Source organism: Ictidomys tridecemlineatus, chromosome 15 (genome assembly GCF_052094955.1).
Source record: "Ictidomys tridecemlineatus isolate mIctTri1 chromosome 15, mIctTri1.hap1, whole genome shotgun sequence".
Classification (NCBI taxonomy): Eukaryota; Metazoa; Chordata; class Mammalia; order Rodentia; family Sciuridae; genus Ictidomys; species Ictidomys tridecemlineatus.
Genome location: NC_135491.1, coordinates 50,486,383 through 50,501,620, shown reverse-complemented (window position 1 = coordinate 50,501,620; position 15,238 = coordinate 50,486,383). Strand labels below are relative to the sequence as shown.

The window sequence follows — 15,238 nt, the reverse complement described above, 5'->3', positions numbered from 1 at the left end:
ACCATTAGTGAGGTGAGAGGTGACCCTGCGAGCGCCCTTTGGCGTCCTCGTCCTGACGATGTGGCCCCGGTGTCCCTCGAGCCCACCTGTGCCCTCCCTTTCCCCGACCCAGCTGCGCCCGCCCTCGGCCACCGCCCCTCCCCCGAGGCGTGGCCCCAGTGTCTAGGCTGGGGAGCGTAGCAGGAGCCGGGGGCCAACTGGCTCCTTCCCGCCCTGGCTCCTGCCGGCGGGCCTGGGACTGCAGCCACTTCTGAAAGTGCCTCATTGTGTGCGCCCCGGGCGGGCAGCGCGGAGCAGCGCAGCGGGCCGCCGCGGCCGCACAGGTACAGCGGGGCGCGGGGCGCGGGGCGCCGGGCTGGGCCAGGGAGGGGGCTGCCCCGCCGGGACGGGAGGCCCGTGTCCCGTGGGTGTCGCAGCCCCAGGACACCCGCATCCCCAACATCGCATTGAGACGGCGCCTCCCTTTTTCCCTTGGACTCCAGCCTTGTTTCCAGATTCGCTCCGCCTGGAGTGTCCAGGTGTCTCCAAAACCTTGGTGCCCACGACTCCCATCGATGCTTCTTGGAGCTTAATCCCTAGTGTCACCACGGGCCCCTTAATAGTCGTGGGACTCTGAGGACCAAATCAGCCCCTGCAGACTCTCCCGGTGAAGAGAAGGAACAGGCTGTGGGCTGGAACTTGGAAGGGACGACGTGTAGGAGCCTTTGCTGAGCGGCAGGAGAGAGGCGTCCGCTCCCTGGCGGAATCAGCCAGAGTCGCCAAGCTTTGGGGTACGTTGGCTCGCCCACTCTCCACGCCGGATGTCTCCACTCTCGGGTGGGCTTGGGGCTGGGTGAGGGGCACAGCTGGGGAGGCTCGTGGATCCTGCAGCCCGGCTCTGGGCAGACGGGGAGATCCGAGGGTGGCAATTCTGTCTGCATTGTGGAAAGCGCATCGCGCTTGCAGCGTCTCCCTGGAGCTTAAGCTACACCGGATCACTGTTGGGGATCCTTTATCTAAGAAGCACAGCTTTGAAAAGCTCCGAGAAAAAGTAGTTTGGTGAGTGAATTTGGAACCAGACACAGATGAATTTGAGTCCTACCGTTAGGCTTCTGGCTGCTTCGCCTTGGGCCTAGAGGCCCCCTTGGCCTCTGTGTAGGTGTCCAAGAAATGCAACATTCCTTTCTCTTCCCTCTTAAACAAGGAAGTCAAAATGAACTTTGTGCGTGAATGTGCAGGATAAAGAGAGAGAAGAGGGGACGGGGGATTGAGTCGTAGGGCACTCTACCTCTGAGTCACACCCTCAGTCCTATTTTAAATTTTATTTTGAGGCAGGGTCTTACTAAATTGCAGAGGCTGGCCTTGACCTTGTGATCCTTCAGCTTCAGCCTCCCCAGTCGCTGGAATCACAGTCTAGGCAAAATTCACATTTAAAAAAAAATCCCATATTTAAGGATGGGAAAACTGAGGCCTGAAAAGCAGGAAGGGCTTGGCTGACCAGATGCCTCCAGTGGGTCAAATACCAGAGCTACTAGGAATAGTAGGCTGTGAAGGAGCAGTGACTTGGTTCTCTGCAGCCTGTGTGGTAGGTGCAGTTATAACCTCATTTTACCAAGGAATTAACTGAAACCTAGAGAGAGTGAGCAACTGGCCCAGAATCACACAATGCACGGTAGACACAGAATTTAAACCCAGTCTGGCCTCAAAGCCAGGCGTCTAGCCATTATCCCCCATTGTCTTTTGTTTTCTGTGTGTTTGTACAGTCCCTGCCTTGGTTGCCACCTTCTGTTGCTAGGCAAAAGGGCCACCAAAATCTGGTAGGGCTATTGTCCTTGGATTTCTCTAATGCATAGACTTTTCCTTAGATTCATAGAATATAATTGTGACCCAGTATTTGGAAGATTCCTGAACAAATACTTATAAGTGTACTATGGGTCAAGCATTGTTCTGGGCTCCTTACAAATATTAATGCTATCTTCAAATAAAGCCCATGAAATGGGTTGCGCTCTTTCCTCCACTTAATAGATTTAAAAGAAAAAAAACAGGCAGACATTAAGTAAATGATCAAGTGGGATTTACAATCTTAATCACTATACACTAATGAGACAAACAGGGTTTGTCTAATCTCATAGGCAGAGATAGGTACAGAAATGCATGGACAATAGTATCCCAGGTAGTGATAACAGCATTCAATATCACCTAATTCAATTCTTAGTCCATACTGAAATCTGAAATTTCTCTGATTATCTCTTACAGTTGGTTTGTTCTGATCAGGATCCAAACAAGTTCCACAAAACAATCCCTTTTTCCTTTTTCATTGACTTGTAAGAATGATTTTTTTTTTTTTTGATACTGGGAATTTAACCCTCTACCAATGGGGATTTAACACTCTACCACTGTATCACTCCCCCAGCCCTTTTTAATTTTTTGAGACAGGGTCTTGCTAAGTTGCTTAAGGCCTACCTAAGTTGCTGAGGCTGGCTTTAAACTTGCAATCCTCCAGCCTCAGCCTCCTCGAGTCGCTAAATGATTTTTTTTTATATTTATTTTTTAGTTGTAGTTGGACACAACACCTTTATTTCACTTGTTTATTTTTTTAATGTGGTGCTGAGGATCGAACCCAGGGTCTCACACGTGCGAGGCGGGGGCTTTACCACTGAGCCACAACCCCAGCCCCTCGCTGAATGATTTAAAATAAAGAGTTAATAAAATAAGCCAGAGAACATTCTCAATTATCTCAGTAATGGAAGGCTTTGTGAGTACTGAGGAAAACATGGGAATTTTGCATAACTGCACAGTCCTTCCCCATATCCTGTGTGTATTGCTGCAGAGAAAAAAAAAAAAATGGGGGGGGGGGCTAGAATTTAGGCCCTTCGACTGTAATTAGTGCACTTTGAGGATCCCTGGGATGGTACGGTACGTATTTTTTGGTTTTTCATTCACACTTCCTGACTCTGAACTCCTTTCCCAGAGCAGGTCATAGAAACTAGAATTTCCTTTCCCTAAAGCAGGTCGTAGAGACCCACATCTTCCCCTTTCCCCTGCCTTTCACCTGATGGTATGAAGAAATCCTCTGACCTACCTTGTCTGGAAGTAGATCATGACATTCTCATTTCAGAAAGATCCTGCCCTATGTCCTAAAAGAAGGAATGCTGCACAGAGAGGTCAAGAAGAATCTAAACAGACAGGCCTTGCTGGGTTTGCCCAACCAGTCTATTATCATTAGACATACAATGAAGTCTTCATAAAAAAAAAAAAAAACAAAAAAAAACTAAAAGGACAGGGTTCAGAGAGGGGAGCATGTGAAGGGACCAGGAAGGTGGTATACCTGAAGAGGATGTGGAAGTGGGGCCCTTTCCCTTATATCTCACCCTGCACATCTCTTCATCTGGAGCCTTTGTAATAAACCAGTGAGTGTGTTTCTCTGAGTTCTGTGAACTCTCCAGAGAAACTCAGTGAACCCCAGGATGGGGTAATGGGAATCCTGGTTCATAGCTGGTTGGGCAGTAAAACAACCTGAAGCTTGCAAGTGACATCTGGGGGTGAGGGCCCGGTCTTAGAGACTAAGCCCTCAACCCATGGCCTTTGACACCGTACCCAGATAGTCAGTGTCAGAAGTGAATTGAATTTGAGGACTTCCAGCTGGTGTCTGATGAACAAGCTGATTGGTTGCCAGCAACTGGGCAGAATTCCCCAGGCTTTTCAGGGTCACAGAAGTCCCCTGTGGCTCCTGTGGTCGAGAGAACAGAGGAAGAAACAAAACTGTGGTTCCTAAGCAGAATCCCAAAAGCTGAGAGCCAGGGAAAGGGGTTTATATCTGCTCATCTGCTTCGGAATGCCCTAGGGTGGCTCTAAGCCACAGAATCTTGAGGCTCCCTCCCCGGAGTAATTTCAATTCATTTCCTAAGAGATTCTTGAAGGCAGATCTATCTCCTCCAGCAGCATCTGGTCTGTGTGACTCCAACTTCCCTGCCTCTGTCAGTTGTCACGAAGTTGCCTCATCAGAACTTTAGAGAACAGCGGATGGGGCCAGGGCTTGGGGAACAGGTGTGTCTTTTGCACAGTTTGACCTAGTCCACCGTCCTGAGACGGAGGGTAGGCTTGAGGATTTTTACATGTTTCATGGCACACACAGGAGGTGATTCTCCATCCTATGCCCTGGCTTTCTCTGACCAACTGAGTACTCAGGTGAACTGGAAGACGTATTTGCAGGTACCTGTTCTTGCGTGTGTGTGTGTGGGGGGGGGGATTTCACTTATGTCTCCTTTAATCAATTAAAAATAATCAACTTATGATCACCAAAGTAATGCACGTCTATTATAGACTATCAGAAAACTGCAGCAATGTGCTAATAAGAAGAAAAATAACCTGTACCCTGGCCATAGAAAAATAAACACTAATATCCAGTGTGCCTCCTTTCACCCTTCTTCCTCCAGTATTGTGTATTTTTTAGAGAATAGATTTAATGGAGCTGGATGTGTGGCTCAGTGGTGGAACCCTTGCCTAGCATGTGTGAGCCCCTGGGACTGATTCTCAGCATGGGGCTGGGGGGAGTGGGGAAGAGTTTTTGTTTGTTGGTTGGTTTGGTTTTGGTACGGGGGATTAAACCCCAGCCCTATTTTATATTTTATTTAGAGACAGGGTCTCACTGAGTTGCTTAGCGCCTTGCTTTTGCTAAAGCTGGCTTTGAGTGATCTTCCTGCCTCAGTCTCCTGAGCCGCTGGGATCACAGGTGTGCACCACTGCACCTGACAAAAGAGCTTTATTAAGGTGTAACTCTCTACTTTTTATAAATAATGCTGCTATGCAAACTCACGCACCACTTTTTTTTTTTTTTGGTGAACATATGTTTTCAATTTCCTTGGGTAGATGGCTAGGACTGGAATTGTAGTATCATCTGGTACCTCTATGTTTAGCCTTTTGAGGAACTGCCAGACTGTTTTCCATGGCAGCTGTACTATTCATTTTACATTCCCACCAGCGCTATATAAGCGTTCCAATTTCTCTTCTTTTCATGAACACTAGTAATTTTTTAAATTATTACATCTCTCTCCTTCTCCCTCTCTTCCTCTCTCTCCCCCTCTTTTTATCTACCGAGGATTGAACCCAGAGCCTGGTACATGCTAGGCAAATGCTCTGCCCCTGAGCTACCCTCCCCCAGCTCCTCTCTTTACTGTGGCCATCCTGTCCTGGTGCATGGAAAGCAATATATCATTATGGTTTTGATTCTTATTTTCCCCAAACTAGAAACCTTGAGCATCTTTTCATGTACTTATTGGCCATTTGTATATCTTCTTTGGAAAAATTTCTTCTCTGACTTCCCCCCCCCATACTTTTTTCCTAGTACTTGGGATTGAATCCAGGGGAGTGCTCTACCACTAAGCTACATCTCCAGCCCTTTTATTTTTAAAACAGGGTCTCACTAAATTTCTAAGGTTGGCATCAAACTTGCCATCCTGCCTCAGCCTCTCAAGTTGCTGGCATTCCAGGCATGTGCCACCATGCTTGGCTTCCTTTGCCCCCTTTTAAATCAGGTTACTTGTCCCTTTGTTATTGAATTGTAAGATTTCTTTATATAATCCGGTTCCAGGTCCCTTTCCAATTATATTATTTGGAGTTATCTTCTCCCGTCTCTGGGTGTCCTTTGATATTTATGTTTTGCAACACAGTTGGTATCCTTCAGTATGATTATATTTGTATGTAAGTTTTATTACTTGTGCATTTTCCATTTGATGCTACGCAGCAAAGGCCTCTAAATGTCGACTATTAGGCTTCAACTTCTGACTCAGCTACTGTTTAGATCCTTTAGGCAAGTCTTTTAGTCTTTCTAAACCTGCTTCCTCACCTATAAGCTAGAGAAGATCATCTTGTTGTTAGAGTTGCTGTGACAATCAAATCAGAAGTTGGGTGGGAAGGCCTTGGCATACAGGAACCCCTCAGCTGACAGTTCTTACTGTGCTCTTCTCTTACCCACTGTGAACACCCATCTTCCCTCTTGCTTCCCTCCCTGCCTTCATATTTATTTTTTCCCTTTCCCTTCCCTTCCTCTTTTCCTCCTTCTCCCTGACAAATGCACTGGGCTCCATAGAGTGGTTTTTACTTTGCAGGAGGTCCTTGATGTCTAGAGTTTACTGATTCCTCATCCGGAATCTACTTTCTCTAGCCTTAGGGCTCCTGAACAGGGATGGCCTTCAGCTGACACCAAACAAAAAGAAATCTGAGCCCGGGATTTGTACCTAGTATTACATTTCACTCTCTTGGATTCCACGCCAGGGCTGGGACAGGCTGGTGACAAGAGGATCCGCTGAGTCAAGGCGGGCAGAGTTTGGCCAAAAGTGAGTATTGCCCAGAGAGCCAGGTTTCCTGGGCTCCAGCCGCACATCTGTTGTGGCAAACCATTCCTTCGCCTGTAGAGTGGTTTTCCCATCCACAAACCAGGCAGAACGGTAGCTCCTTCCTGTTTCTCTCAGGCCAAGAAATGGTGAGGGATGTTTAGAAGATACTGTAACTTCACTGAGCACAAATGATATGCACCTGTAACCCCAGCTACTGTGGAAGTGAGACAGGAGCAATTGCAAGTTTGAGGTCAGCCTCAACAACTTATCAAGAATCTATCTCAAAATAAAAATTTTAAAAAGGATCAAGAATGCAGCTCAGTGTTAGAAGTGTTTGCCTAGGATATGCAGGGCCCTGGTTTCAACCTCTGAAATTGCAAAAAAGAAAAAAAAAAAGATACTATAAGGAACTAAACAGAAAGAAATGTGGGCCAAGTGGGGAATTCATTATTGTCTTTGGATTTGATGATGGGATATCTAATTTCAATTCAGCAAATATTTGCTAATATCATCTACTTAGTCTTTAGTATATTTTGGGTCATGATACTTACTGTCTTATTCAGTCTGGATTATTAACTTTTTATTGAGGTGTAACATAGCAGCAAAGAACCCAGATCATAGAGGTACAGTGTGATGAAATTTCACAGATTGAACACACCCATATATTCAGCACCCTCACTGAGAACACAGCATGATGCGTGCCCAGAAGTTCTGCCCACGTTCCCCTCCAGTTCTACCTGACTCACTCACCCAGGGCATCCACCATCTAAGCAGAACTCTTGGTTGTGGCAGAAACTCAACTCACATTGGTTGAAGCAAAACTGGAATACTTTCCCCAACTGAGAAGTCCATGAGTGAATTTGGCAAAGACAGTTCTAGATGTAAAGATTTTGCTCTCAGCTTGCTTGCAAACTCCCATTCATTCTCTGCTCAGTTCTTTTCTGTGTTAGCTTTATACCCAGTTTCCCTTTTCCCTTCAGATCACAAAAAAAAAAAATCCTTGGATTGTAGTTTAACAGGTATCCTATTCCTAAACCAATAGTTCTTATGTGGGGTGGGGGTTAGAGGGAGTCAGTGTGTGGTGTAAACAGATGAGCACATCTTGGGACACATGACCCTTAGCAACCAGGGTCAGCTTCATCCAAACCACAAGCACTTTGAGTGGGTGTGTGATGGGTCAATCTAGAGGCTGGTTTTGGAAGAGGGAGCAGGTATTGAGTCGACCCAATCATATCTGCTGTATCTATGCCGGGCTGAGCCTCACACTGGATACCTGAGGTCAGACACTCACTTGCAAAAAAAACACAATCCCAACCCTCAAGTTGCTTGCAGGCAAGAAGGGTAATGGATGGCAGAGTAGTGCATGCATTACAAGAGGCACACAAGAGGCACCCTCATAGGAAGCCAGTGACTCCTGGTGTGAGTCATTTGAAGAACAGTAATGATTCCTGGTCATCTGAGGCAAAGGGTACTGGATGGGAATTCTGGGAAGTGAAATAGGAAAATTGGGTAGAAATAAACAATCAGGAATGTGGTTTAGCACCATGCAAGATGGACTGGAGAGAGGTCAGTTAGGAGATTTTTCTAGAATCCAAGAGAGAAATATGCATACCAAGACTACTGTGAGTCTCCCATGGCTAGATATCTGGGCCACCATCTGGTCTTTTGCCATCACATAGTGTGTCTTTAATGTCCCCAGCTAGGTTATCAGCTCCACCAGGGTAGAGACTCTCGCTGTATTGGACTTCCTCCACTGAGCATCTTGCTTTCTTTTCTTTTCCCTCTTTTATCTATGATTTATTATTTTTGTTATTTCCTCAATTTTATCTTTCATCCATTCTATAAATCATTTTAATATACCAGGCAATTTAGCTCTACAAAAAACAAAGCCTTTTATTACAATTTTAATATTATCTAAGGCAATCTAACTCCATGGCAATAAAAATTTCATTACAAGACAGGTAGTGTACTCTTAGTATATATGTGAATTGTTTTATAAAAGCACATAATATAAATTTTGAATATTGATTTAGTTAGACTTATATTAATAAGAGATTTCTAAGAGAAGAAAATTGTGTATATGTGTGTGTGTGTGTGTGTGTGTGTGTGTGTGTGTGTGTGTGTGTGTTGCATGCTCAAGCAGGCAAGCAGTCTACCACTGAGCTACACCCTCAGCCCTGACCCTTGCTGACTGGGCATTCTTGTCTCTGAGTCCCACTGACCTCCTAGGAATGCAAGGAGGAAAAAATTCAATCACTGAGGCGAAAGTACATAGCACAATGCCTTACTGACATGCTCTTCCTAACTTGGAACCCTTGAGCAATTGGCTGGCTTGCAAAACACAAGGCTCCTTATCAGAAAATTCTCAGCCAGGACCTAGGCTTCTCTGGATACCCTAGGTAGCATAGAACATTTCAATCTTCTTCATAATTCTTATGAGTTCCTGTAATAGGATCAGATAGCAAGCAGTTTCTGTAGTGCATGATGAGTCACTTAAGAAGATTTCTGGCTTTCCCAGAACACAGGTAACAAACACCTTGGCCTGAGGCTGTGATCCTCCTGTGCTGGGAGTAAGGCTGGGGCAGTCAGGGCAACTGTCTTTTGTTTGGGCCAAAGCATAAAGATCCCAAAATCTGGGGAGAGTGATTAGGAGTGGGAGATGCCCTCAGCCAGTGATCAGAAGTGCAAGAGCTTACAATCAGATTCCTAGCTTCTTTCTAACCCTTGAGTCCTTCAACTAAAAACTGAAATCATAATGCCTGCCTTAGGGTCTGTCAGTTAAGTCAGGGAGCTGTAAAGTACAAATAAGAGTTCCCTTCCTTTCTGGTACTAATCTCAGGGGAGCCTGCCATCCATCAGCCAGCAGCCCAGGAGTGTTGGTAATGGGTGCAGAGCAGATGGGTGGCCACTCCCCCTGTCTGCCAGGTTTTCCAGCTCTGGGTTCATCAGGTAACAGAGCTGTTGAGTGTCCTCTACCCATTCCTGGGGCCTCCTGATGAAGAGAAGGAGCAGAGTTGGGACCTACACACAGTTTAAAGTCCAGTTTCTCTTGGTGGTGATATGGTTTGGTGAGAAGCAGACACTACAAAAGCGATGAGGAGATTTCCAGGCCTTCCCTTCCAATGTTATCTCCAAGCCTGGAGATAACTGCAGGAACAATAGGTGCACAGAGCAGGAAACTCTGGGACCTTGGGGTATGTGAGCTGGGCCTAGTGTTTCACCTGTAGGACAAGTTTGATGGTGTAAAGATCTACTAAGGGGACCAGGGGTAAGTGGTTGTTAGAAGTGGGCCTGAGAGATGCTGGGATTCAAGGAAGAGGTATCTTAGGGGGTCTCATAAACTTGGAGGCTTCCCATGGAGAAGGGCTTCTTCTGTGAACTCAATACTAGAATAGTAATAGTAACACGAGATCGTGTATGATACTTACCAAGCCCTCTCCTCAAAGGTGTTTGTGGCACTGACCTTTACAATATAAGAAGTTAAATGCTGCCATCCCCCCATTTTATAGAGAAAGCAATTGGGCCTCAGAGAAGTCAAGACACTTGCTCCAAGTTTTACAGCTCCTGTGTGGCAGGGCTTGGATTAAAATTTGACCCTCTTTCCTCCATCTCTCAGGAAAGCCCATCTGTTTAAATCCATTTGGAAAAATACCCAGCTCAGGCTAGGGACAGGGCAACTTTGTTCCCACCCCCAGAGACCTTTCTGTGTGGGAACTATCTCCCCTATGGGGCTCTGATCCAGTGTCCCTCCTGCTTTCTCAGGCCTGAGGCACCTCCAATGGATTTGTGATCGGCGTGGGCAGCTCTCCCAGCAGCCCTGGACAGCAGTGAGTACCCCCAGTAGGGAAGGGGCAAGCAGCCCTTCAGGGGCGTCTTCTGCTCCACCTCTGCTTCTCTAGCTCTATCCTGCATCCTCCTTAACTGGTCTCTTCTGAAAACACACATGGCTCCCATAGGATCCTCTCATTTTGGAGCCTGGGCTACATTTAGCACTTCTTCCAGGGGTGATGGGGACAGTTGATGTTCTTTGTTCATTCTACTTATTTTTACCCGCACCCCCCCCCTTTTTTTTTTTTTTTTTTGCAATGCTGGGAATCAAATCCATGGCCTCCCACCTACCAGGCAAGCACTCTCCCAATGAGCCACATCCACAGGCCTTTGTACATTTTTACTAACAACAGTATACTTGCTTGTTAATAAAAATCATACAGCACAGAAGCACCCTTTCTAGGACTCACCCTAGAAAGTTTGAGTCCTCAGTTATAGGGGTTACTACATGACCCCTCTCCCCATGCTGGTTCCAATCATCTCCCCAAGCCCTAAGAGCCAGGTACCAATATTATCCCCCTTTTACAGATGGGTAGGCTGAGTCACAGAGAGGTTAAATGTTTTGTGGAAGATCACAGGGTAGAAAGTGGAAGAGCCAGGATTCAAACTGAAGGAGACTTTTAGTGCACTGGTGTGCCAAATGGCATCAAGCTCTTTAGTTAAGCCACCTAAAAAATGCTTCCCTAAGAGGAGTTCTTAAACAAAATTCAGGAATTTTGTTTATATATATCCTTTTCTAGATAGGTAGTCCAAGCTATGTAGACAGGTGGATAGAGAAGGAGAAATAGATTTCCCACAGTATTATGCCACTAGATTTTAGCTGTCAGCCTAGACTGGATCATGGCTTGTATGGCTTGTATTTTAATTTCACGTTCCCAGGAGAGCGCTGGACTGAGACCAGCCTTGGGAGCCCTGGTTCGGTTGGGTCGGGTCGGGTGGTTCAGTCTTGAGGCTACTGCCAACCCACAACTGGACAGTAGTTTGGACGAGGGATTGGGAGTCTATGCCACGTTCCCTAACCTTGGCGCTCGGCTCTCGCAGGCCCAGGCATGCGGCTACCGCGCGTCTCCGGCACTGTAGTGACTGCACTCCTGCTGGCGCAGACCTGCCTTCTGCTCTTCCTGGTCTCCCGACAAGGGCCGTGGTACCCAGCCGGCGGCAAGCAGCGTGTGCACGTGTTGGTGTTGTCCTCTTGGCGCTCGGGCTCATCCTTCGTGGGCCAGCTCTTCAGCCAGCATCCAGACGTGTTCTACCTGATGGAGCCCGCGTGGCACGTGTGGGCTGCCCTGTCGCAGGGCAGTGCTCCAGCGCTGCACATGGCTGTTCGCGATCTGGTGCGCTCTGTCTTCCTGTGCGACATGGACGTGTTCGACGCCTACCTGCCGTGGCGCCGCAACTTGTCAGACCTCTTCCAATGGGCGGTGAGCCGCGCGCTGTGCTCGCCCCCCGCCTGCAACGCCTTCAGTCGCGGCGCCATCAGCAGTGAGGCTGTGTGCAAGCCACTGTGCGCGCGGCGGCCCTTCGGCCTGGCCCAGGAGGCCTGCCGCTCCTATAGCCACGTGGTGCTCAAGGAGGTGCGCTTTTTTAACCTGCAGGTACTTTACCCGCTACTCAACGACCCAGCGCTCAATCTACGCATTGTGCACCTGGTGCGCGACCCAAGGGCGGTGCTGCGCTCCCGAGAGCAGACCGCCGCGGCGTTGGCGCGCGATAACGGCATAGTGCTGGGCACCAACGGCACGTGGGTGGAGGCCGACCCCCGCTTGCGCGTGGTGAGCGAGGTGTGTCGCAGCCATGTGCGCATAGCTGAGGCCGCTCTGCACAAGCCGCCGCCCTTCCTGCAGGGTCGCTACCTCCTGGTGCGCTTCGAGGACCTGGCGAGGGAGCCGCTGCGCGAGATCCGCGCACTCTACGCTTTCACCGGCCTGAGCCTTACGCCGCAGCTCGAGTCCTGGATTCACAATATCACGCACGGGTCGGGGCCCGGTGCGCGCCGAGAGGCCTTCAAGACCACGTCTAGGGATGCACACAACGTCTCCCAGGCCTGGCGCCACTCGCTGCCCTTCAGCAAGATTCGGCGCGTGCAGGAGCTGTGCGCTGGCGCCCTGCAGCTGCTGGGCTACCGGCCCGTGTACTCTGAGGATGAGCAGCGTGACCTTGACCTGGACCTCGTGGTGCCTCGCGGTCCCAGCAGTTTCAGGTGGGCGTCGCCCACTGATGAGCACTCCAAGCCTTAGCGGAGGGTCCTAGTTGCGGCGGTAGTTTGGATACCGGAGGAGCATATAAGAAGGAGAAGTGGACAGGCGCATGGGAAAGTAGAGTCAGCCACCAGAGAAGCAGGGAGAGTCCAGGATTCTCCCCTGAACTAGGAAAGGACCAAGTCTTTCTCCCCGAGTCTCAGCTTTCTTTCCTTTGCGCCCTCTTCAGGAGCTGGTTTCCCTACACGTATGCTCTCCACGGAAAGCAAAACTCTCATCCCACTTCCCTTGGGCACTACTCAAGCATTTTCTTTCCCCTTGATTCTTTCCTCCCTTGGGACGCAGTAGTTGAGAAATACGTCTAGCTCTGGCTGGGAGTGGAGGGGCACAGCAGTGAGCTGGCTCCTGAAGTTTGTACATCATCTCCCATATGCACCCTGGACTCCATTCCCCCACGCCCTCTGCACCATACTTCATCAGAGCCACAGGTTATAGTCACCTGTATCTTTAGTGAGAAATCAGAGAAGATGCCTCGGTCTTGTGGTCTTCCATCAGTGTCTGTCTGCTCCATCTCCCAGGAGCCCACACCCCTCCCCATCACCCTGCTCAGGTATGATGAACCTTTGATTTGCCCTGAGAGGAGAGAGCCAACTTATGAAAATAAACGATAATTAACCTGTGTGATAACAGATTAGAGTTTGCAGCCCATGAAGTGAAGCCCATGAAGTAAAGGGACTTGTCCAAGGTCATCTGGTGAGAAAAGAGGAGGAAGCAAGGAGGGGGATTTTGCTCTGGAACTGCAGTAGGGAAAAAAAGCTATGAATCAGGCTTGCACAGACCTGTCTCCTATCAGAAGGGTGGATCTTCTCCCCATTTTATTTTCTTTAGGATAAAGCAAGCAGTGTCACTGCCAGAGACACAACTGTGGTATATAAGAGGTGTGGAATTCTGGGCCAGAGAGAAATTTGGATAAGCCTTGTGGGGGAGGTAGTGAGGAGGAAAGGAGTAGGAAGATGGCTGGGGAGGCCTGGGCAGCAAGCCAGGTAAAGTGGATGGCAGAGTAAGAGGTTGGCAGCAGAATCCGTGCCTGGAAGGCAGGTGGGGCAGCTCATGGGGTGAATGTAACTAATAGGGCTTGCCAGGAGCTTGGAAGGCAGAAAGGCTCTGGGGGTGATTCTATATTCCCTTGGTCTTTCCAGGTCAAGCCCTAGAGGAGGAAAGATTAAGATTCCTGCCTTTAAGCCACAACACGCAACTCTGGCAGCTAAAGGCTTATTGAAAGGATACTAGGTATGCAGAAGACTTAGTACTGAGCTCAGGAAATAGGAGGCAATAAGTGCTCTGTAAATGCTTAAAGGGAAAAAAAAAAGTTCACAGAACCTCTAGGAACAAGGAAACAGATTTGAGTTCACACAAAACACTAAATCACACTGGGGCTCCAGTACGTGCTGGCATACACCTCTTATCCCAGGTACTGGGAAGCCTAAGGCAGTTGGATTGCAAGTTCCAGGTGAGCCTCAGCAACTTATCAAGACCTTATCTCAATATAAAAAAATAAAAGGGGCTGGAAATGTGGGTCAATTTCAAAGTTCTCCTGGGTTCAAACCCCGTACCACACACATCACACTGAAGCACACAGTTGGTCTGGAATCTCTGATGGTTGCCACGAATCATTGTTGCTGTCAGTCACCAGAAGGAATTCTGGGGGTCCCCGACTCCTGATTGTCATCTTAGATGTAACCTTAGATTGATGGGGCAAAGAGGAGCTGACATTTTTTGCTTCTTTATTTGGAGAGAACAGAGATATTGACGTCAAAGCTGATACCTCAGGACCCTCCCAGTTTTAGAAGCGTCAGGTCACATAAAGCCTGGATCTGCTGCTGTTGACAATAGTGTGGGAAGGCATTTAAGACCTCAGATTAGGGCTGGGGATGTGGCTCAAGCGGTAGCGTGCTCTCCTAGCATGCGTGCGGCCCGGGTTCGATCCTCAGCACCACATACCAATAAAGATGTTGTGTCCGCCGATAACTAAAAAAATAAATATTAAAAATTCTCTCTGTCTCTCTCCTCTCTCACTCTCTCTTTAAAAAAAAAAAGACCTCAGATTAATGGGATTCTATAACTTACAAAATGTCTTAGTCCATTTGGGCAGCTATGATAAAGTACCTGAAGTTGGGTAACTTATAAACAACAGAAATTCTAAACCAAATCATGAGAGCTTCATAATCTTGGTCCCTCTAATTACCCCCTATAGTCCCCTCCTCCTAATGCCCACTTTAGGAGTGAGGATTTCAACCCAAATATTTGGGGGAGACACAATTCAAACGCTAGCAGAAAGGCTAGGATCACATAGCTTAGCATATGGGCTGGCATTCAAACTCATCTCTTTGACTTCAGTGCTAATAGTCCTAACAAGGAAACCACATTAAGAATGAAGGTGGACCTTCATTCCAAAGAACCTCACCACAGGCTCAGAAAGCCAGATCATTTGCCCCTGCCACAGGTCACTGGAGGTCAGGGGGTCATCCTGGCATTTGGTTACAAAAATCTCAAGGACCAGAATGTCAAGAGGTATGGTAGACAGTTTGGGGCTGGGGCATCGGAGACCCTGCTTCTGGCCCCTTTCCTGCCGGTATGTCCATACCCAAACTACCTTCCCTCTCTGCTGACCACTGAAGACAAAAGCAACCTGCTGGCCCTTCCCTATAAGGAGTCCAGTGTCAAGAGGAGGAATCAGCCTAGGAACAGACAGTCCCAGTTACCGTGGAATGTTAAGGCAAAGAAGGATGAGCAAGAAGTTGACGATGCCAGCGGCTAAGAACGAGGAGACACTGATCTCTAGTGGAGTTCAAGAAGCTTTGGTGGGGAGCTTAGAACCCAGTCTGACATGGCATCTGA

General features: G+C 48.1%; 1 protein-coding gene across 4 annotated transcripts; it reads left to right on the top strand.

Annotated features, from left to right (window-relative positions):
- Window positions 1–14,393, top strand: LOC101967530 (carbohydrate sulfotransferase 6). 4 transcript variants are annotated; one of them, XM_040279555.2, is made up of 5 exons: window positions 2–323; window positions 483–770; window positions 6,253–6,314; window positions 10,077–10,141; window positions 11,184–14,393. In XM_040279555.2, exon 5 carries the CDS (start codon window positions 11,192–11,194, stop codon window positions 12,377–12,379), a length of 1,188 nt encoding a protein of 395 aa, XP_040135489.1. In that variant the 5' UTR covers window positions 2–323; window positions 483–770; window positions 6,253–6,314; window positions 10,077–10,141; window positions 11,184–11,191; the 3' UTR covers window positions 12,380–14,393. The 4 variants fall into 4 exon arrangements, 3 of the variants coding, with proteins under 3 accessions (XP_040135491.1, XP_040135489.1, XP_021577418.1); XM_021721743.3 differs by lacking the exon at window positions 6,253–6,314; XM_040279557.2 differs by lacking the exons at window positions 6,253–6,314; window positions 10,077–10,141 and having other exon boundaries at window positions 1–323.
- Window positions 14,394–15,238: the final 845 nt, after the last annotated feature.